The 23,710-nt window shown below is 43.9% G+C and overlaps 1 protein-coding gene and 1 non-coding gene across 3 annotated transcripts; both read left to right on the forward strand.

Annotated features, from left to right (window-relative positions):
* Positions 1-1,861: 1,861 nt before the first annotated feature.
* AC3HAE_022216 (transfer RNA serine (anticodon AGA)) lies at positions 1,862-1,943 on the forward strand. The gene has a single exon. It is a non-coding gene; the product is annotated as a tRNA-Ser (tRNA).
* Positions 1,923-14,583, forward strand: cfap418 (cilia and flagella associated protein 418). Of its 2 annotated transcripts, XM_084471780.1 has the most exons (13): positions 1,923-2,016; positions 2,123-2,322; positions 2,595-2,664; positions 2,850-2,914; positions 3,085-3,150; positions 3,382-3,477; positions 10,275-10,342; positions 10,531-10,616; positions 10,746-10,834; positions 10,930-10,997; positions 11,805-11,963; positions 12,203-12,577; positions 13,306-13,545. In XM_084471780.1, exons 2-13 carry the CDS (start codon positions 2,189-2,191, stop codon positions 13,539-13,541), a joined length of 1,512 nt encoding a protein of 503 aa, XP_084327906.1. In that variant the 5' UTR covers positions 1,923-2,016; positions 2,123-2,188; the 3' UTR covers positions 13,542-13,545. The 2 variants fall into 2 exon arrangements, with proteins under 2 accessions (XP_084327906.1, XP_084327905.1); XM_084471779.1 differs by lacking the exons at positions 1,923-2,016; positions 2,123-2,322; positions 2,595-2,664; ... (1 more) ...; positions 3,085-3,150; positions 3,382-3,477 and adding exons at positions 9,813-9,926; positions 14,356-14,583 and having other exon boundaries at positions 13,306-13,550.
* Positions 14,584-23,710: the final 9,127 nt, after the last annotated feature.

Here is a 23,710-nt window from a genome sequence, read left to right on the forward strand (position 1 = left end):
GCATCTCCTCAGCTGCAGAGGTGTTTCAAAACCCCATCCATCAGACACTTCAGGGCATCGCCAGGGTGAAGAATCTCAGCGATTACATCATTGTCTACGGGGCGACACAGGCTGATCCCGACAAGAGCCGGACAGCTGTGTTCACGCGACTCAAAGAACGCGGCCTCACACTGAACCGAAAGAAGTGTGAGTTCAACAAGACGCGATTAGAGTTCTTCGGGTTCATATTCTCACAGAGCCCCTGAGAAAGCTCACAAGGAAGGGCACTCCCTGGCAGTGGGGTGCGGAACAGGACACAGCGCTGAGCACGTTGAGAGAGAGTCTCACCAGCGAGACCACGATGGCATACTTCGACCCGAACAGGGAAACAGAACTCATCGTCGATGCTAGTCCGGTAGGACTAGGGGCAATACTGCTGCAAAAGGACAAAGAAAATAAACACATCATCTCATATGCAAGTCGAGCGCTCAGCGATGTCGAGAGGTGCTACTCTCAAACAGAGTGTGAAGCACTCGCAATCATATGGAGCTGTGGACATTTTCATCTCTACATCTACGGCAAAGAGTTCACGATGGTGACGGATCATAAGACATTGGAACTCATCTGGAACAACCCGAGGTCCAAGCCGCTTGCCCGCATCGAGCGATGGGGACTTCTAACATCTTTCTCGAATGCTGCCTGAGTTTGTTGTTGCTGGTGACGTAAAGAGGTCAGCCGGTGGCTCTACTACCACTAGTTGAAATGGTTACAGCGCCACCTATCGTACCGGGGCATGACATGCTTCGGCCAATGAATCGCCCCCCCCCCCCCCCCCGTGAGATTGAGAGCGTGTGCAGTGTCACCGGAGATGTGTGAGAGTTGGCAACCCTGCTACAGATGATTCAACAGCAATTAAGAAATTGGATCTGTGGCGTTTGCCCGTGTGTAAACAGGCAAAAACGTGTGTCACACGGTGAAACCGTGAGAGTTGCCAGCTCTGCATTTCTAGGCTAACTAGGCCTACGAGAGTTAATCATCACTTCAATCGGTAATTTCTAGGGTCCTTATCTTCCTAAAACTTACCAAAGATGAAAAAGGTAATCAGAAGTCTGATGTCAACCGTGTTTGATTTGGCATAACATCTATATTTTGAGCGATTCTTTGGTTTTCGGTCTGCCATTTTCGTCCACACGTGCTCCGTCGTTTTTTACCGCTTCCGTATAAGCCCTTAACGTGACGTCATTTGTAGGCGGGACGTTCTCCCGAAAAAAAAATCCCATTAATTTTCCCCGTCGAGATTTTGATTAAAAGCCTAAATGTCGTAACCATCCAAATTATACGTTGCAGGTGCCACTATATTGCGAATCTATGTTTTTTCCCCTGTGGAAGCCACACGTTAATCTGGGCAATAACTCTTTTTTTAGAAAAACACGGGGCGTTACAATAGGTTACAAGCATGACCAACTTCCGCCAGAAGATGGCATCAATGGACCATTAACAAACTTAAAACGTTCAATCATTTGTGTTCGCAGGGGGGAAACATACATGAAGCAGAACACTCGACAATGACAATTATTCGCGTTTTTATATAAATGATTTTGAGCAGCTCTTGTGTGCGTTGTACACTGTGTTGATCAGTTCATCTATTTTGCCATAGCCGAAGTTATACAGTAGGCCTACTGTTGTATCTGTTGATATACTACAGTATCTGTTGAGTATTCGTTGATATGCTACAATTGTGCAGTATAGTGGACCCGCAATATGGCAATATGTGGTCTCACGAACCGACTACAGCAGACCTTGCAGAGCACATTGTATCTCAATGTAATTGTCTCTAAAGTATGACGTATTTAAAATTACATGGTAACAGTCATAGCACAGAGTTGTCGTGGCCGAGTGGTTAAGGCGATGGACTAGAAATCCATTGGGATCTTCCCGCGCAGGTTCGAATCCTGCCGACAACGAATTGTCTTTTGCGTTTACACAATTATTCTTTATTTTCTGATAACTCACGAAATAACTTAGATTCATAATAAGGTAATATATGCAACCGAATACATTATGCAGCCTCGTGTTGTACCCAATAGTTCGGATTACGCCACCGAAACCCTGTATATGTTTTTCAATCCACTTTGTTTCTTAGCAACAGGCGTCTTGAGCGTCCAGGAGGCTGTTAGCAAGCTAGCCCAGAACACAGTCATCGCTCAGTATGGATGACGACCTAGACGAACTGCTTGATGAAGTTGAAAAAAAGTTTTTCCGCAGCGATTCAACACGATCGGAAACTCGGACCGATTCAAGCAACACTCCAAAATACCCGAGAGAAAAGGATAATAAAAACAGGTAGGCCTGCTACTTTGGATAGCATTCACGCTAACAGTGTTAGCTTACTTACTGACGTGATCGTGGTAGACGCACACCTTCCGTCACGGTTTAAAATGACTTTCTTTGAATAATAATGACACACTTCCGTGTTTTGCGCATATTTGGTTTAATTTAAATGTACAATTTAAATGAAGTACAATAAGGCTGGCTTGTTTGTCCCAGCAACAGGATAAGCCTAGGATATTTCCATATTGCATCCTTTCTAAACACTTGGCTTGTCAACACACCAGTGATCCAGAAGACATCGATGCCCTCCTGGAAGAGTTAAATGAAGACTATGATGGTTCGACACGTGTACAGGTGATTGTATATTGGTTTTATTGGGCATGCATACTGTAGTATAGTAGACATTACACCATTTTTAGCCAATATACTATTAATCACATACTTTTCTGGAAAACAAGTCCTTACAAACATAGGCATACTCAAAGAGTTGAGATAGGCCCGGTTTGAACAACATGCATGATAAATTGCCTTATTTCCAGACTGACCAGATCCCCAAAGGAAGCAAGGTAGAGGGGAAATCCTTGACCCAATCAGAAGAGAAAAGGCAAGTAGGCTTGAATTAAAGGGAGATTAGAAGCATACATACAGAGGTCTGAGGGAAAGTGTGGGGGATTATTCTATAATTTGTTAGAAATGAAACATGGTTGTATAATTATATTCACAACAATAGTTTAATAAATAATAGTATAATTATGTTTTTGATTTGACAAACAGATGCCGTCCTGTTTTCCTCGGTGGAACCTCGATCCTGTACGGAGTTGGAACATTGTTGTCACAGAGGTGCTTCAATTAGCTTTTCATTGGATATATTTTGTGTTCTTCTCCTCTGTCGTTACCTATGTCAGGTGAGGACCGGAGATGTTGGCGTCATTAGATAGCACTAACGTGAGAGGCTTTACACAATGAAGAAAACATAAGGTCAATAAAAAGTGTGTTGAAAAAGGTGCCCTGCTTAACGTCCTTTCACACCAAACCGACTATTGACAGTTGACCTCTGACCCTGGCCAACAGGGCGTGTGACCAGCTGAGGTGTACATCCTGTGACTTCCGGGTCCTGATGTTTGAAGACCAGGAATGGGACTCCTCCTGTGACTATCTCTTCCTCAGGTGAGGACAGTGAAGACGCAGGAGTTGTACGATTGAGACATGTTCCCTTGGGCTTCCCCGAATACATAATTTCAAGTTTTGAATATTTGTATACGTACACATTCATATGAGCAGATTGCTCCCTGCATGAATCGGAGCCAGGGGAGACCGCTGCTGCAGAATCTCCTTTTTATCAACCGATTGTTTATACTTTGACTTCTACAGTGTTCTTTTAATAACACAAAAAACACAACTATAATATCACGTAAGATTACTTCAGATAGACTCATCTTTCCGAGACCAACTGTTTTGGTAGAGCTTTAATATAGCCTAAACGTTTCCAAAGACACATGGCTTCCATTGTATAAGGGTAGGCCTACGTCCCATTATCACAAAACAATTAAGTGGTTTGAACATTGTTCAAAATTGTGATCAAATTGTATGTCAGGACTAAGAGAAATCTCAGAAGCATTATTGTGGGTAATGGCTCGCCATAAAAGGAAAAACATTGCTACCTCTTCTACTCATATTTTATCAAATCAACACCCCATTAAAAAATGTAGTCAGAGCTTTTTGGGTTTCCTTTGGACTCCTTTTTAAAGATAGCTGCTGAATATGTTCATTATCAAAAGCCTTCTAAAAGCAGCAACCCTAATATCTGAATCCAAAACTCAAGAAGGGTAATTTGGTCATCATGTTTGGCCATTGTGATGATTGTTGCACTAACATCTAAAGATCCATGTCTCGTGGCTTTACATCGATTTTTATTTTATTTTTTTATGCTATCCCTTGGATAGCACTAGGATATTCTGACGAAATGTTACATGACCATGTACCTGTGGTTCGCAAATGAACATTAGAACAAATGATGAAAACAAACATAGACATAACAGACATAACATTGACAACTTGCCTATTTTGTTTTATATTATAGCCTACTGAAAAACCTGATTGATTTGTCTAAGAGACATTTAATTTACTTGGGTTGTTTCAGATAGACGGAACCCACACAAAGATATCAGCGATGATGATTTTAGTTTGACGTTCAATAATTCCCTTTTATGCTTCCTAATCTGAACAGTTCAGAGTGTGTGTGTGTGTGTGTGTGTGTGTGTGTGTGTGTGTGTGTGTGTGTGTGTGTGTGTGTGTGTGTGTGTGTGTGTGTGTGTGTGTGTGTGTGTGTGTGTGTGTGTGTGTGTGTGTGTGTGTGTGCGTGCGTGCGTGCACACTCTCCAGGAACAACATGCCAGATGGGGAGAGGCTGCGAGCAAAGTTGAGAAGGAGCAGAGGGAGACGGGCCTACGCCTGCCAGTGCAGCTGGTTCTCTGCTCGAGACCTGGCCGACCTCAGCCAGCAGCCTCAACTCAGATGGGTGTGTGGTAAACATCCAGCATGAGAGGGGCTGAGAGCCACCCAAATGGAGAACTTAAGGCCTATTCTGTTGTTGCATTCACCCCTGTTCCTTTGGTTCAGATATATTTGGCATTTCTTGGAAGGTTCTCGGTCATTCAGTGTTTTGAGTTCCTGTCTGTGTTTGAATGGTTTCCACGTTTCTCTTATTCAATACTCTCCGGTTTCACGACGGCTCTGCCAGAATACACGTTCCCTGCTTCCATACACGTTTCCAAGTGTAGTTCACTGCTTGTGGGGTATGAGTTTCTTGAAATTCAATAATGGAAGAAACCAACAGAGCTAAATATGGCTGCATCTAGATGATATTATTTATAAGGGAGTAGGATGGTAGACACATCTTCTGGCCCCCGAGTAAGGTACTTATCCTTGAGCAAAACCAGAAGGCTCAGTTTTCAAGGGAGTGATACATAATATTAAATGATAATATTTTAAATTTAAGCTGAGGTTAAGTACCACCTGTTCAGGATGAACATATCTCTAAGGACAGCTGTAGAGATATTCTGTAGGGCCCCTATTTTATCACCATGTTAATTATCCATTACAGGACCAGAAGCAGTTGGTACTTTCCCCTGGGTAGTTGATCCAGCTAACGATCTTGTCTATGGGCCCTTTTAGTCCACATCATATCAGAAAGTTATGTGAATAATGTCCCCAAGAGAGTTGTATATATAAATATATACTATTTTTATTAAATGTGATACAATTTGTGATTATTTCTTAATTTTCTTGTTTTTACACAGTTCAATGACCATGTATTTTAACAATGAAAGCATTAAAACATGTCTTACGTTGAAAAGGTGTGTCACAGTACAGCCTGTCTGTTCCCATCTCACATCCTCCAACTCTACTAGCTCATATGCTACAGCTCTAATCCAGGGGCAGTGCTTCATGTAGGCGACGGCTGCCTAGGGCGCCATCCCAAGGGTGGGCCAAAATTGCACCCAGAAAAATAAGTTTTGAGTGATGACAGATTGAAGCTGGAGAGACCGTCGATTGGTATGATCGAGTGTATGTTGATAGTCATAGGCTTCAGCCTATGACTATCACAAGGCTTCAGCCTGGTGAGTAGATCAGAAACTACCAAACTATCTGATTGAGGGAAGTAGGGGTCATATGTGTTTTATGGATCTCTAAGACGTCACACATTTGGACAAACAAATCCTCACTTGGGTCTGAGTGGACTGTAGGTGGCGCCCCAAACCTTGGCACAAAATTCTGCACAAATTCGGAGGCAACGGTACCTGCCTCCTGCCAGGAGGAACGCCTGAGCCCACTTCGTCAAATAAGTAAAATAATACTGGTGGCCTTTTGCAGATATGGGCACTGGGCTAATAGCAAACACAACCCATTCAAAGGGTCCCAAGGTCACTGAAGGCTGTAAAGGGGCTCAGGGCAGGGCCCCCTATTTTTCTGGCTGCACAGACATGTTATGCCCGGGACAATTCCTTGATGTCCTGACTCTAACCAGGCTAGAAACATGGAGAGGCTGCTCACTGGAGAGCCAATAGGTGACCCAGTCCAGCTCCATCTCCAGGTCCAGCCGTACCCCGGCTCAGGTCCAGCCCCTCCCCAACTCCCTCATAAACAACTTGGTAGCACAATTCCAAGTAGCATCTTTTCTACAGCTCCGGAGAGTAAGCTCTGTCTGGGCAGCGGTTGACTGCAGTGTCCAAAGAGGGTTAAGCTTCTCGGAAGCTTATAGTGTAACACAACGGTGTGGTTGGATGTGCTGATGTGTGGAGCTTGTTCTGAACAGCCATTGATTTATGATGATTGCTACCGAGACAGGATTAGGCCTCCCGATTAGGCCTCCCGTATGTATGCATACAGATACGTATGTATCTGTATGCATACATACGGGAGGCCTAATCGGGCCGGATACGTATGTATCTGTTTGGCTCCCAATGAGCAGAGTTTTATTTTTTGGTTTATCTCTTGAGTGAGGGTTAAGCTTCTCAGTATAATGGCACACATTTCATGTACAACGTCGCTCATTATAAAACTAATCCACAACAACCGTTCTTAAAGAGTACGACAAATTTCCCGTGGGTTGTGATACCTCCTCCTGCTTCCAAGATCTTTCTGCCCAAAACACATTCTTTTAGTGTTCAAATTCCAGCGGAAGAGCCTGCATTTTTCATGGCTGATTGACTACTTCCTTTCCAGAAGGAGCAGATTCTTTTGTTAACCTATGGTGCTCTATGATAGGCGGTCAGGGTTTAACCAAGATCGCGTATCAACATCTAATTTGGCCGGGTACCTGGTGAGGAAGTTGTGCCTATTATAATCTGTGGTAAGAGGGAGTCTACCATTAAGAAAACGGCAGCCAGGTTGAGGTTAATGGATCCATCGTTGACCACAGTGACCTGGGAAGAATACACTTGGGCTCCTTGGTCAACCAAAAGTTGGCACATGATCAGAAATTTCCCCTTCCGAGTACAGCCCTCAACTAGTGTTAAGGACTACTTCTAGGAACGTCGTCCATCCATTGGCATTTCCCTGCACATAGGGGCATGTTTGTTACACCCGGGCTCTCAGCAGACCAGGCACGGCGCCAGGATTTTTTCTCTCCCGGTGCTAATGGGGAGCTTGACCGATAGGTGGGGATGCTATGACATGCTAAGAAAATAATTGATTTTCACGACAGTAACTTTATAAAGAGGTTCTGTTTTTTTTCAATGAAAGCAGCTATGATACACAGGGGCTTAACTGGGGCTACACAGATTTTTGACGGGGCTATAGCACCCCCTAACCCCGGTGTAGCGCCGTCCCTGCAGCAGACCCACACTTGTGAGTCTGACTGGGGTGTCTGGGGATCCTCACTACTCAGACTACCTGTCACAGGTTTTAATATCACACTTGGAGGACTCAGCAAGCTCAGCTAGTATTCAGATGCGTTACCAATTTCTATCATTGTGTGTGTGTGTGTGTGTGTGTGTGTGTGTGTGTGTGTGTGTGTGTGCAGAGCTTATTCCTTCCCTACCCATTATTGTTTGTTGAGCTCTGCATTTGAGGTAAGTTTGTTTCTGTGCAGGTGTGATTATGTGTTCAAGAAGAGACTATGTGTGTGTGTGTGTGTGTGTGTGTGTGTGTGTGTGTGTGTGTGTGTGTGTGTTAGTGTAAGTAGAAATGCTTGTTTTGTCTGCTGTGGCTTTGCACATGCGCCGGCATAGCATCTGAATCATCTACCTTTCTAAACAATTGGGTATGATAATGACTAAAGCTATGATATAACTCAAGAGACACTGGGAGAGGGGCACAGAGAGGGCAGGAGATGAAGGCACAGAGACATGAATCAGGCTCTCTGCTATGACTAAATGATGAAGAGAATATCCACAGGGAGGGAGGGAGTGGATTACCGGTTTGGCTCATGTGGTGAAAAGATAACAGGTGTGGGTCTGATGGTGAAGTCAGTCACTCTGTCCCAGAGGAAGTATGGCAAAATTGATTTGAAAATTGATTGAATGTGATTTGCATTACACTTGGTTGACTGAGTGGTTCCTTGAGATGGGGGTTGCGGGGAGGAAAGGGGCTTAGAGGTTTGAAACACCTGTGCCTAGGGAAGACTGGTGTAATCATTGATATTTCGGGCACATTTAATAAGATGCATGGGAAAAGGTGTTTGATGGTAGGAAGCCAGTTCAGAGGGAGAACGACCGCAGGCGTTTCATCTTTGTCTCTTCAACAACAAGAACATGAACAAGCGCTGCTCTGACTACACTGGGGCCTTTGGATGTTCCTGCTCCGCATGCTGATGAAGTGTGTGTGCGGGGGGTTGTGGTGTGTACCAAGAATGCATTGAGGTGGGCTTTGAGGAGATGAAAGCATGGACAAGACACCAGACCAGTAAGCGGGGACTGTCAAGGTGTTTCATTTTGGAATAAAATGTCAACTGAAACTGGTTGTTTCATCTGACATTAAATAATTATATCTAAAGGGGGGAATATCTAAAGGACAATCATATTAATAGACAGAGGCTTGAATGAACATTGCATTGATGAACAGAACAGATGCATATACAAAAAATATGATTGGCTATCACAATCTGCCTTCCCAGCTCTAAGGTATACAAATGATTACTGGAAGCTAATGACATTGCATTGTTGAAATTTCAGTGCTAGCTATCAATGCAGTGGTGAATACAAAGGACTTTAGCAACACTGAAGAATAGCATCACTCTGTGTTCAGCTTCTGCCCAAAACCAATCAAATTATTCCCTACCTCTCCCTCACCTCATTTTGTTTTTCTCATCATTTCATCTCGAAAGTACATCAGCCATGAGGAATATTTAATTTCTAATGGCTATATTTATAATTAATAAAAATATTTAATATTTAAATATTTATTTAGCTTGATTAAAGAAATGGGTTTAGATTAATAGCCACAATGCTCCTAAACGGATCATTACAGAATCATAGCACATCTTTTTAAAGTGCAATACACATCTCATAATTAACTATGTCACATCCTATTTTTATCCAGCATGACCATTGTGGGCATTGGAAATAATCAGTCCCTTTATTAATACAGTATGCTTCCTTTTCCCCTGGATTCAGCAAAGAAAAGTGATACAGACGTAAACAATGGAAGAACAGAGGCATCATACCATACCAATGTTGCACATTATTATACTTGTAATGTGTGTGTCTGTTTGTACCTTGGCAGTACAATTATGGCAGTCCAATGCTGATAACACAACATACCTACAATTCGAAGATGCACAATATAAAAGGTTGCCTAGGCAAAATGAACAATAAATAAATAAATAACGTAGGGCTGATAACATATTTTGACGTGAAAACAATGTCGAATTCCCAAATACAATAAAGTACATCCATTTTATTTGATCTTAACCTACCCTTTGAGATTAATGAAGTTACTTGCATCCCTGTAGCTGACGATAGAGGGCAGTATCAACTTTTTATCAGAGTTTATATCCCTGAAAAAATCTGAGGAAGAAGCGCTTGGCGGGGTAGCAACAAAACATCGTCCTTAATGGATAGCTGGGATGTAAAGGACGATGAGTTTGATGACTGGCTCATTGAGTCGCTGAAAACGTGAGATATATTTATTTCCAAACGGTCGCCCTTTGTGATAAACTGCAAGCTATACTACACTTCACTACACAGAAGTCTACACAATGTTTACCTCATTGACCACCCCTTGTTCAAATTAAAGTATTGGCTCTAGACCCCTGATCTAAGGGCAGAATATACTTTTAATTTATGTTTATGTTACGATGACGAGTTACGATGAGCGAGTTACGAGCAACAGTAGGACGAGCGCTCCGCTACTGCGGAGAGAAGTTTCAACTGCGCAATGCACGCGCCATGAAAGCGAATTTGAGGAAGTACATTTGCAAGCGCATTATCATCTGTCAGCGTCACGTGTTTTTTTTACTTTAGGTACAAGGACCTGTATGTGTACCAGCTGGACCATCCCACGAGAGTCATAGAGTGGACCTCAGAAAAAAGTAAGAACATTTGAACATGTTGGATCATTTAGAGTAATCTTGCTTACCCTATTGTAGATTCACTTTCATATGGCCTATTGCAATACAGTTATAATAAAATAAAAAAAGTCACATCATTTTTTTATAGAGATGTTAAAAGATGACTTTAAAATACTGACTTAAAATATGACTTTGATTTTATGCTGCAGCTATCTGTGTGGCAGGATTCGGTTCAGATCGAAATGAAATTTTGGAGCTGCACTTACCACCAAAGCTCTTTGCTGATGAAAATAAGGTAACTATAAATACAGCTCTATTCCAGCTCTATTCTACTCTATTCCAGCTCTATAATCTATTCCATGGACGCATTTGGTTGCTTTTCAAACCTGTCCAAACTGTCTGCTTTGTGTTGTGATGGTTTCAGGGTCTCTGTGCAGAACGGGATTTTAAAGTAGTGCATGGCGGTTTCACCGACAGCCCCGTTCACTGTCTCCGACACATTCCAGGAACACGGTACAACTTCAGGGCTCTGGAAATGAAATGAATGAGGCTATTTATTGTTAACTTATATTGCAGTCTAACGTGGCATACCTGCCTTCCCTTATAAGGTGTGTGGTCACTAACAATGGGCGGAGCTCCAGTCTACAGGTGTGGGATGTCGGGGACGATGAGAGCGGTGAGGACCGTGTGTGTGTGTGTGTGTTTTGTACAATTGCACAATGAGGATATACATGCTGCGGAAACTCTCGCATTTGCAGTATTATGAATGTTACAAACTAGGAGTCGGTGGCAACTTTCCCACCCTGCACGCAAATCAGAAGCAGCACTGCCCATCCCCTAGCAGTAGTTATTCTACCAGAGAGTGAATGGCAACAATAGCACTCTTCAACTCACTTCTCTGTGTTGCAGCATACCGATTTTATTTTCGCCATAAATGCCTAGAGATGCATAGAGAATGAAAGAGATCTTTTGAAATGGCCTTAACCTCACTGGATGGGTTGTTACAAAGAACCATCTGGGAAGTCGTGCTTGGAAACCGTCAGAGGCATTTTAAAAGAATACTTGTGGTGAGATGAAGCATCTCTCAGTATCACTGTCTATTGTGTATCATGTAGATCACTCACAGGGTGCTGATTGATGAATCACTTTTGTTCAGCTACAAGCGAATAACTTGAAGCCTGGCAAGATGGATTTTGTAGTGATCACAATCTTGCGAAACCAGCTGCCTCGCGAGGTAAAATTTACCACTCCAGATGGAACAAAACAGCTGCTTAAAAAAACAACAACAAGTACCAATCAAAACGGTATATACCGGGTTCCGGGTAGCATTGTCTAGCGCCCCTTCACTCCCACCTGAAAGGTGCTACCGGATTCCATCCCCAATGTCCGGAGCTCAATCTGTAGGCATCCTCCTCCTCGCTTCTCCCTCATGTCACCTGAATACACAACGTCATGTAAGCCCTCCCCTCTGTGTCCCCCTCAGACGTGTTCCGGAGGACCAGTAGCATCGAGGGGGCCCCAGGGGAGCGGGGCAGCCAGGTGGCGGCCGGCCCGTCCCCACAGCCCTGCGTCCTCCACGGGGCCCTGCTGGGCCACGTCCAGCTCAGCCAGCTGGCCTCCGGGGACACCTGCTACACGCTAGGTGAGGAGGCCCTCTCCGGAGCCAGGGTCCGCCCGGGCCCTCAGGAGGACACTCCTCCTAACAACCGGCAGTGTGAAACGGAGACGGTGGAACCATGTTTTTGTTCCTGTTTTTGTTCCTGCGGATCAGATAGGAGGGGGAATCCAACTCTTCTGTCGGTGTCAGATATAATCAGGGGCTGTTTTTGAATAGTTTAAATAATTAAGTGTGTGTGTGTGTCTTTGTGTTTGCTTGGGCAGAGACGGATTCCACAGAGCCTCTGAGCGCCCTGCAGTTCGTCAGCCCCTGGGTGTTCCTGGCCTGCTGCCGCAACGGGAACCTCTACGCCGTGGACACGCGCAGCCCCTCCCTCCCCCCACCCACGCCAGTACCGCCCCCACCGGCGGCCTCCACGGAGCCCGTCCACTGGGGCATGCACGCCACAGCCGGCGCCGACGTGGCCGGCTGCCGGGTGGCGAGGCTCTCGTCCGGGGCGGAGGTGGTGGTGTCGGACCTGAGGAACCCGGGCGGCCCCGCGTGCCGAGCCCTGCTGGACATCCCGACCGACAGGTCAGCCGGGGACCACCTCAGGGTGTCCTGGGCCCCGGCGCTGGAGGACTGCCTGGCGGTGTCGGGTGAGGGAGCTGGGCTGCAGAACCACCAAACCGCAGGAGGATGAGCGGTTTCCTGCCATAGCTGTTATCTTTATTACGACTGTCAGAGATTGCAGTCACGGTCGAGATAAGGGAAAAGAGTGCTGCTTATGCTGGTGCTTTCGTCTTCTAATACTGCTGCTACTTCTATTAATGCAAATCCTCTGTTGTGATGAGGACACCGCTTTAATCCCAACTAAAGAAGCTCCGAAAACACTTTCCTTCCGTCTGACAAGCGTCAATTTGGGTTTCCTTATCTGTCTAATTGGACCAGCTGTGTCCCCGCTCAGAGTTGTTTGAGGGGGCGCCAGGCTGCGTCTTCAGTGACTAAGGAGACGTAGAGCAGTGGAGAAGACGCAGGTGGACAGTGGTGGTAGCCTTCATGTTTTTAGCGAGGAGAGAGAGATGGACAGCGATAGACAGTCAGTCATGGATTTCCTTTTCTCTTCTGGTTCCTTGAACCATGAATAATTATTGAGTGTTGCCGTCACCATGGGAACTCTTTGATCCGCAACAGAAGTGTCAGACGGTGTCACACATTGCAACCGTACACAGTTGTATTACTGTACAGGAATACTCAGTGGAGCCCTTGTCTTTGGCTGGGAGTGAGAGGAATGTGGTGATGTATATGTAATGTGAGTGAGCATAATATAAGTGTGTGTGTGTGTGTGTGTGTGTGTGCGCTTGTGTGCTGACATGCCCTCCAATAGGGTTCGACGGCGGTGTGCAGGTCTTCAGCGTGTCCACGTGGGGTCCGGAGGCGAGGGAACAGCGGGCTCTGTTCCAACACCGAGGGCACTCCGTCCTGCCGTCGGAGCGCTCCGGTCCGGTCCGCACCACCTCCCACGCCTGGCACCCTGACCGCCCCCGCACCCTCCTCTCGGCCGCCACGGACGGGTCGGTCCACGTCTGGGACTGGGTCCACCCAACGCCCGCCCAGGACTGAAGGGGAAAGGTATGGAACCGCCCCATCGCCCCAGCCCATGCTGTTTGACTTCCTCGTTCAAGCTGCTGGCGGTTACATTGGAGAGCTGTAAAGAGAGAGATCAGAAGAGAGCAAAGTTTTGCTTAACAACCAAAAGGAAGGTTTACTCCCGCTCTGCTCCCTTCCTACGTTTCTCCACCATTGAAAGTTTTTTTTGTATTTCACGCACCTGGGATGGACAGACAGGATGGACTCTCCAAAACAATTAGACGAGAGAAGCCCTGGATTGGTCAAAAATCGAAATAGGCTCATACAGAGGCAGGCGCAGTCAAGTGTAAACAGCGATGCTCACAGAGCATTTCATTTCTCACTAGTAGCTGATGGGTGGGTTGTCAGAGCAGGTAGTGGATGTTGGTACATCTTGCTCAAGGGTCCCTACATATCTTGGGGATTGTACCTAAAGACCTTTGGCTGGTTGTCACACCGGAACCACTACACTGTTCTGCCATGCATTCTGCTGCCTGGACAATATGAATTTTGAACCTTGATTCTGAATCTTGTTATATAACTTTTTTTGTAACATGAAGAAACTGGCACAACATGTTGTTCTCTTTTATTTGAACGACAGAATGTTCCATTTCGTAACTGTCTGTTCTTGCAGGCACATGGCTGTGGACATTGTAGATTGTGCTTGCCTTCTGCATAATCCGTCATGCAAATGAATCGATGTTGTTTGTCCAATGAGGTTCATTCCTTTATTGCATGTTGCAGACGTTGATCTCTTTGATCATCTGTTGTCTTCATAACGGTCTGTCCTGTTGTCTCGTTCCTGAAGATGGAGAACGGCAAATGGACTGGAACTTCAACTTGAAACACCCCCTCCACCCAATGAACTGCCAAACAAGAGAGTGTGTTTGGCTTGGAGGTCCGTCGTCTGCTGTGGCCTTCAGCTGTCAGACAAAGAATGCAGGACCGGAGAGGAGCTGTCGGCTGGAGATGACAAATAAATCGGCTTATACCATTAAGTAGTTTACATTAAATACAGACCTACAGATAAAAAGGAGTCAAGGTGTCCATGCTCTTCTTGACCTAGTTTTTCATGATTGAACATGATTATGTGACGAACTGTACCCTCACTGCTGTGCCCACTCGCGGGGCGTTTGATGGTTCAAACGCTGTGGGGAATTATGGGATGACCTTAGGTTCTGGAGTGGTTCTCTGGCTGCACTGTATTGTAGCTGAGGTTTGATGTACCTCCAACATCCTTATATCAGCACTATATTTGTTGTAACACATGTACAATATATCTATATCTGTAGTACTGAGTATGCACAGCAATTCAAACTTAATGAATAAAAAAAATTAAATAACAGGCATGCAAAGTAGTCACCTTTCGGCGAAATTCGCCGTTTTTTAAACAAAATTGGCCACTTGTGTGATTCGTGAAGATCCATTGAGAAAACATTGGGTGTGGGGGGGGGGTCTACAGTCTGACGAAAACGAGACGATAACTAAATAAAAATCAATTTAGGATGACAAAAACTACGACGAAATCTTTTGACACAGTGTCACATCTTTGATACTCCAATCATAACTAAGCTCTTTATGTGGGGAAGTAGCCTACTGATCGTCCCGCCCGGCAGGTCAACTATCAGGCACTTGCTGCGTCGCAAGCAAGTGTCCCTTTGTAAACAGTTTGGCGCAACAATCACCGGTTAAAACACAACCAACTTGAAGTCATTGGCAGACGAGTCATCCCGAAATTCACGCAAGGATAAGCATACGTACAGTTTTTTTCTTTCAAGCTAATGTTATGTGTGTTTTCGCTAAAATTGGAATACAATACAAGCTGTCCTGCAACTGTACCGGAGCTCTGTGCTGTCGACACCACAGCGGGGCACAGAAACACAGGATTCACTGTGGTTTCTGTGACATGAGAAACACTAAAACGGTTACATACAGTAATGTTCTTATGACGGGAGAAAGGAGCAGAAATATAGTATAGAGACAACTTGGAGCTGTGTGTGCGCGTATGTTTGAGTGAGAGACGGGAGTGGATGAGAGACCGAAAAATCCGACCCCCCCTCCATTCTACCTCACAGGTACAGAAGGCCTCCGACAAGGATGGGCCACTGAGTGCAAATAAAGCTAGTGCATCCCAGAACAACAACAGACCAAGGAGGACGCCAGAGCAAAATGCATTGTAGGTACACACAGGATTACAGTCCCAATGACTGAAGATGAGGACTTTGTTTTAATGATTGATACATTTGATAGGAGGCTGCTTTTCTGTTCCCCAGAAAACTAATAAGCATCTGATTGAGAAACATTATGAATCATCATTGGTGTTTTTGCAATTTTTTATTTTTCTTGAAAAAAAATGATAAATTTTTTTTTATAAAAATAATAAATATAAAAGAAATTAATTTAAAAAAATGTTTGACCTGCGCGCATGTTTTTTTTTGGACCTGGAAGAAAACATGCGCGAGCAGGTCAAAAAAAAAACATGCGCGCAGGTCCAAAGATGAAAACTCTTCCTTGATAAAAAAAATAAAATCCCCATTGTAAGTCATAATTATGAGATAAAAAGTCGAAATTATGAGATAAAAAGTCATAATAATGAGATAAAAAGTAAAGTGTGCATGCGCTCCAGTAGCACTGTTTTCAAAGGTCCCTTCATTGTCACCATCATCGCTGGCATCCCCAACCATGCTTAAATTAACTAAACAAATGAGATCTCTGTTTGTGTAGCTTTGACTACACGAACAGAGATCTAATTTGTTTAGTTGTAACGGTGTACTTATTGAAAGACTTTAACAAAAGTAACCATAGCTGTAATTCTTAAAGGTCCCATGGTATGCTATTTTATGGATGCTTTAATATAGGTGTTAGTGGGCCCCTAATACAGTACTTGAAGACATTCAAGAAATTCTGCTTTGGTGCAGAATTACAGCCACTACGAGCCAGTGCCACTATGAGCTCTCCACAAACGTGCTGTTTTTAGAGGCGGGTCAAGGTGGGGGGGGGGGGGGGGGGGGTGTGTGGCCCTGAGCAGTTTGCGGCCACGGTACCATCCGCTAGTGTTTACAGTGGAACACTGAACACTCCGGGTGCTCCGGCGGGAGTCCTGGAGCTCTATATCTATATAATATCATTATATTTAGATATCTATATAATATAATATATATTATCATGGTCAAAAGCTGTTTGCGCCTCCGGATGATATTATGAATCTCAAACGACTGCATCGGGTTCTCAAACGCCTCTGGTTCTTCCACTTCCACGTCAATAATAAGTACAACTGCGAAATGGAGGAGAAAGGGATTGTTGCCCGGGGTTGTCTGCGTCGGGTTGGTTGAGAAGGAATTGGGAACCGCGACATGGAGGAGAAAAGGATTGTTGCCCAGGATTGTCTGTCAGAGCCCCGCTAAACGCTGCCCGTTGCCCGGGGTTGTCTCCCGCTGGAGCCCCAAATGGGAGCTTTATGCAAGCTTGCGTTATTGTGTTGCGTGTTATGCGCCATAACACCAACAGCAGAACGGTTATCCAAATAACAAAGAACACTTGCGTTACAGTGTGTGTATTCACACACACACACACACACATGTGGCGCTCGCGCGGTCCTAGCTCATTGTCTCATTGGCGGGCCAAATTCTCTGGGCGGGCCAAGCAGAGAAAGGGGAGGTAACCTGGTCCCGTATGACGTCATACTGGACCGGAAGCCAAATCAAAGCGTTTCAGCAATCCTTTTTTCAAAGATGGAGCAAGATACCTACTTCTCGGTTTACACCTAACACAATTTTTAGCTACTGGGGGACCATAGGGAGGCTAGGGGAACTCAACTTAATGTTAGAAAACCTCATAAAGTGAAATTTTCATGCCATGGGACCTTTAACTTATTCAGGATTGTTTGTCTTTTGCATGGTTCGGGATGCCATTATTTTGACTTTTTATCTCATAATTTCGACTTACAATGGGGATTTTATTTTTTTATCAAGGAAGAGTTTTCATCTTTTTTTTTTTTTTACTGGTGCGAATGGGCTTCCATAGCTTCCATACTTCCATAATATATTATATATATATATATATATATGTATATAATAAAAAAAAAATATATATATATATATATATAAATAAATTAACACACACATACACACCATTGTATACACTCAGTTTTAGGAAGAAATGTGCTCCTTATTGAGGCAATGACAAACCTCCAGCTAAATTCTCTTTTATATTTGTGCAGTGAGCTGTCAGTGGGGAGAGTTGCGTGTAGGAGGGTTTTGTCAATGATTAGTCACGAGTAGCAAGTCATTTTGTCCTACACTCGAAGCATGATCCATATGCAAATCCCCATGAGATGCATCACACTTTCCTTCTCTTATGCCCATACAAACACACACACACACACACACACACACACACACACACACACACACACACACACACACACGTACACACAAACATCTGTACACATTTTAAGGTTAACTTTACATTTTTCATGTCTTCCCTCCTGAGAGAATGTTATGTGGGTTTTATAAACATCCATGGTATAAAATAGAAATGGCTGCTTTTCAAACTACAGTCAATATACATAGTTCTTTAGTTTGGCTGGAGGGTGGCTGGCGTCTCCCTAGAGATAGGGTGAGAAGCTCAGCCATCCGTGAGGAACTCGGAATAGAGCCACTGCTCCTCTGCTTAGAAAGGAGTCAGTTGAGGTGGTTCGGGCATCTGGTAAGGATGCCTACTAGGCACCCCCCTAGGGAGGTGCTCCAGGCACGTCCAGCGGGGAAGACCCAGGACTAGGTGGAGAGATTATGTTTCAACACTGGCCTGGGAACGCCTCGGGATCCCCCTGTCAGAGCTGGTCCATGTGGCCAGGGAAAGGGAAGTCTGGGGCCCCCTGCTAGAGCTGCTACCCCCGCGACCTGACCCCGGATAAGCGGTTGAATATGAGGATGAGGATGAGGAGGGAGTTATGTTGATGGTTCTTGGAATATTGTGCTACTACTGAGCTGAGGGGCTTGACTTCACACAGGAAATTACATCAGGTCAACGCAAGCAAAATATTAGCCAGGTCTTCCTGTGCATTTACATGACACTCAAGAAAGTCGACTTATTGGCTTAGTCCAACTATGATTGGATTACTAAGATGCATGTATACACCTTAGTCGAGCTATACTCGAATCAAATTGGGTTACTCATAGTCGAATTAAGACCCCTAGATAATGCGATTCATAGTCAAGCTAAGGGTGCATGTAGCCAATCGAATTGGATTATGCGTTTGAATTGCGTTCTGCGCATGCTCGAGATCTTTTCCCGGGGCCGTGAGCCGGAAGTAGAAAGAGACGATAGTCGTGTTGTTGTTGTTGTTGCCGCCGTCGGATGAGGGATAACGAGAAACGGCTATTTATTTAAAAAGGTGGCGCAGAAGATGGAGGAAGCCGGTGAATGTAGTTACCCCTATAAGAATTGTGTCCCGGCCGCGGGAGCGCGCATGGCATGCATTCATTAAAGGTGGAAGCACACGGACACTAGGCTTCGATTTCACCCAAGGCTGAATTAAAAGTACATGTTTTTCTAAATGTGGGTCATCAACGAGGTTGTAAAGTAGTAACTTTGGGCACAATAAAAAAAAAATTCTCCCGACGTGTTTACGATCTTTATTCATTCATTGCGCCGCAGCGGGGAATGTATACGGACGGGAGGCGGAGGGGCTGTTCTGGGGGGAGAAATATGTTTTCAGTAGACAGCTGTCAACTAACTTTGGGTCGGCGATTTATTTAAAAAGCTGGCGCAGAAGTTGGAGGAAGCCAGTGTCGTGCCAATGTAGTTACCCCCTATAAGGAGTGTATCATCATCAACATGCATTCAGTACACACTACGCTTTGATTTAACCTAAGGCTGAATTAAAAGTCCATGTTTTTCTAAATGTTGCTAATCAACGAGGTTGTAAAATAACTACGATCTTTATTCATTCATTGCGCCGCGGCCGAACTGACAGGGGTATTCTCTGATATTACGAATCTTACAGACTGCGTCGGGTTCTCCGACTCTCTGGTACTTCCACAAGTAAAGACTCCTAGTCGGGTTTATCTCGCCCATGGGGAAAAGGAATTGGGGGAAATTAACTTTGGCTTTGACTCTCTGAAGTCCAGATTGAAACGCGACATGGAGGAGAAAGCGATGTTTCAGCAGACAGCTGTCAGTTCACTTCGGGTCTATATAATTTCTCTGATGCTCCATTCCTCTCGGTCGTATGCGGACTGCTCTGCCGGCAGAGCAGCCGGAGGAGACGGCATACGACCGAGAGGTCGGAACAATGGAGCTTCAGAGAAATGATATGGACCCGAAGTGAACTGACAGCTGCCTACTGAAAACATATTTCTCAAATTAGTTTGTTGTTGCTGGTGACGTAAAGAGGTCAACCGGTGGCTCTATTACCACTAGTTGAAATGGGAACAGCGCCACCTATCGTACCGGGGCATTACATGCTTCGGCCAATGAATCGATTTACTCACCGCCAAGTATACGCGGACAATTGCAGTTGTCCAATTGAGGAGCATAGTCGAGCTATGGCTTTAATCGAATTAAGCTGTGCATGTAAACGTACTGACTGATTGACACATCGCTGTTAGTTCTTCACCAATCCACTGGGTGGTCCATGTGATTTACCGGGATTATACTTTCATTAGACAATATGGCTGTGAGCCCCCGAGATCCCAGAAGCAATGCTCTCCTATCAGATCCCAAAGGTCTGCACCTCTCCTGTCAGTCCACTGTCTCATTTCATATTTCAACAACGCTACTTGGAGGTCAGCCATCACCTAACCCCAATCAATATTTTTGTTCAATTGAACTTTTCCTCTGTTGTTCAAGCAGTGTCATTCAAAGTCTTTATCTGAATGTAAACTTGTTTCAGTGATGTTAAGAGTCATTTTAATATGCAATCCAGTCTTGGGTGTCATGTTTAGAGATGGAACACCCCACCAGAGGACCTCAGGGAGGCCCCTACACTGAACACTTTTAAAAGCAGGTTAAATACCTTACTTTTCACTACAGTCTGTGACTAAGTCCTTAGTGTGTGTGTGTGTGTGTGTGTATATTCTGAGATTTGTATATTCTGCACTAATTCATTCTATTTGCACAAACAACAGCTTTATTGGCCAAGTATGCACACATACAAAGAATTTGATATATTCTGCAATTGCAAATATATTATTAAATTGAATTGCTACTTTATTTAAAGCACAATGTTAGCCTAGTCCTATGGAAGCATATATGTAGTAAAATTCAAATAGCAATGCAATTTGCAATTTGCAATTCAATAAGTCATTACATTGTGCAATTGACAATTCATTATGCAATTTAATAATGTAATTTGTAAATACGTTATTCAAAGTGTATTTTAATATGCAAAGTGACAATGAAATCCTCAATAAAATTTGCAATAGTTATAACAATAAAAATAGAATAACATTTTGTCAAATTTTTTGAGTTCCTTTATTCAAATTGAAAAGCTATAGCGTCCCCGTGATTGCAATGCACTTCGCCACGCTCCGTGTGTTGCAAAATTCAAATGACATTTCAATCCGCAAAACACTTTGCAAATCGTTTTGCAAAGTGCCAATCGCGTCTGGGCGGGAACTACGTCACTTGCTCGTCAGACCAGCTGATCATCCACGCATGTTGCAATTTATTTTCTATGCCTACCATTGTGCCAGATTTGACTCTTAATAGGTCTATGGTTTGACTGAGTTTACGTAATTATAACTGAAAATGGCGGAAAAGACGGTCTGGCAGCTGCTGCGGGATAAATAAATAAATAAATTGCAACGTGCGTGGATGATCAGCTGGTCTGACGAGCAAGTGACGTAGTTCCCGCCCAGACGCGATTGGCTGATACGTTTTGCAAAACGATTTGCAAAGTGTTTTGCGGATTGAAATGTCATTTGAATTTTGCAACACACGGAGCGTGGCGAAGTGCATTGCAATCACGGGGACGCTATAGCTTTTCAATTTGAATAAAGGAACTCAAAAGATTTGACAAAATGTTATTCTATTTTTATTGCTATAACTATTGCAAATTTTATTGAGGATTTCATTGTCACTTTGCATATTAAAATACACTTTGAATAACGTATTTACAAATAACATTATTAAATTGCATAATGAATTGTCAATTGCATAATGTAATGACTTATTGAATTGCAAATTGGAAATTGCATTGCTTTTTGAATTTTACTACATATATGCTTCCATATAGTCCTAACTAGACCTTCATACTCATTTCATTCATACCAATGGTCTAGAACTGCTATAGAGACAAACGATTTCTCACTTGAAGGCGGGTGCTGTTGAAGTTTAAAACCTATTGGCTCTGCCCAGTGCCACTCCGGATCTGCCTTAACCAATCGCTAACATTTGGTCGTGACATATTTCATGCTTAGCAAACTCCTTCACCACTAACGGAGCCAGCTGGAAAATTCAACTTTTCCCGAATCCTGTGGGAAGAAGCGCCACAACATCTTGACCACCACCAACAAAAAAAAAATCTGGCTTTAATTTATCTATATTCGGCAGAGTTTCCACAACAGACTGAATAGCTTTCTCCATGGTCTTCCTGCTGCTTCCTGGTATTCGTTTGACTACAACTGAAACTCGCGCACGACCTGTACGTCACTGTTCTCAGGCCGCGCCTCTTGTTCGCTGATTGGAGGGACAAACTTGAGGGAAAAGAAATTGTTCGAACATACAGCACTCCCAGACCTAGTACTGAAGTGAAATGAAAATTGAGCGGAAGTACGGAGACGGGCGGAACCAAGCTAGCACAATGTGTGTGGAGGTCAAATTGTCTCCTATGGGATTCAGAGTGGGGAAATGGCTCACAAATCCCACATTTCCTTCCCTGAATATAAACTATTTGACTGCATATTCTATAGATTATAGTAATGACGTTCAGAATATCATGGTCCCTGTAGGGGAGGTGGGTCTCAGGAGACCAGAAGTGTGGTTGTAACGCGTGTTAGTTTAATTACAGTCTTAGTTCATCATTATATTTAATTGGTTTTCTAGTTCTCTTTTTTGAAATGAAGTGAACTTTATTTTCTTGGTGGATTAGCACATCAAGGAACTAATCGCCTTGACATGCAAATGTTGGGATTTAAGGATTACAGCGATGTTTAGCAGAGGAGATGACATATCTGTTGAGTATGTCCAGAAATGTCTAGTAGGCTTTGTCTGATGTTAATACAGATTTAATAGTGTACGGTGTGACTACACACACACACACACACACACACACATACACACACACACACACACTCATACACACACATTAATTTATTTCTTACCACCATTAATTGTAACTACTTATTTTCTCCTTTTAAAGGATTCTTCCTCGTTCGTGTGTTTTTTCTGAGTGTTGTTGATAATGTTTCTCTGTATTGAGCAGCGGCCCTCCTTGGATGAGGTAATATCGGATTCAGACCGGACCTCTGTAGGGGGGGGGGTTCCCCAAGACGCACACTATTTAGATAAACTTTTATGCACTCTGGCACCTATTAACATTCAAAGTACATGTCTTTATCATTAAAAATAGAAATGTGTACCTCAAAAACTTTTGTTTACTTTCCAGATAAATGATTAATTGTGATGTGAATAATATCAGTAGTTTTTACTCATTTGTATTCGTATTGAGTAGAAGCTGAAAACTTCATAACTGCTATCATTAAACATTTAATGATGCCGTAGTACCAGACTAGAGTAAAACTGTTGTCTTTCCTCTGTCTCGCTCTCTCTCTGTCTCTCTCTGTCTCTCTCGCTCTCTCTCTCTCTCTCTCTCCCTCTCCCTCTGTCTCTGTCTTACTCTCTCTCTCTCTTACACTGAAATGCGAGTGTGCCAAGTAGTGTGAAGTGGATGCTGCTTGATTGACACACAGGTGACCTCAAAAAAGCCTTTTGATCCCCTGTATCACGTTGTTCTCCAGAGCTTGGATTCATGATCGGAATGAGAGAGGATCAGCTCCGGATCTATTCATTAAACATGTTGAGCCTTAGCCTCAGGCGCCCGGGCCTAACAAAGCAGTCGCTATCGAGTCCTTAAGGGGAGGGAAAACCAGGAGAGAATAACATAGTGAGACGGCGAAGCTCCTTTTCAGCCTGAGCCTTGGATGCACGTCAGACTGATA

Source organism: Micromesistius poutassou (assembly GCF_964030765.1).
Source record: "Micromesistius poutassou genome assembly, chromosome: 8".
Taxonomy (NCBI): domain Eukaryota; kingdom Metazoa; phylum Chordata; class Actinopteri; order Gadiformes; family Gadidae; genus Micromesistius; species Micromesistius poutassou.

Excerpts from the sequence above, each read along its gene's own strand:
- cfap418 (XM_084471780.1), top strand. The coding sequence starts at position 2,189 with ATGGATGACGACCTAGACGAACTGCTTGATGAAGTTGAAAAAAAGTTT. Across the intron at positions 10,343-10,530 it reads AGAGTGGACCTCAGAAAAAA|CTATCTGTGTGGCAGGATTC; the intron begins GTAAGAACATTT and ends TTTATGCTGCAG. Across the intron at positions 10,835-10,929 it reads CGACACATTCCAGGAACACG|GTGTGTGGTCACTAACAATG; the intron begins GTACAACTTCAG and ends TTCCCTTATAAG.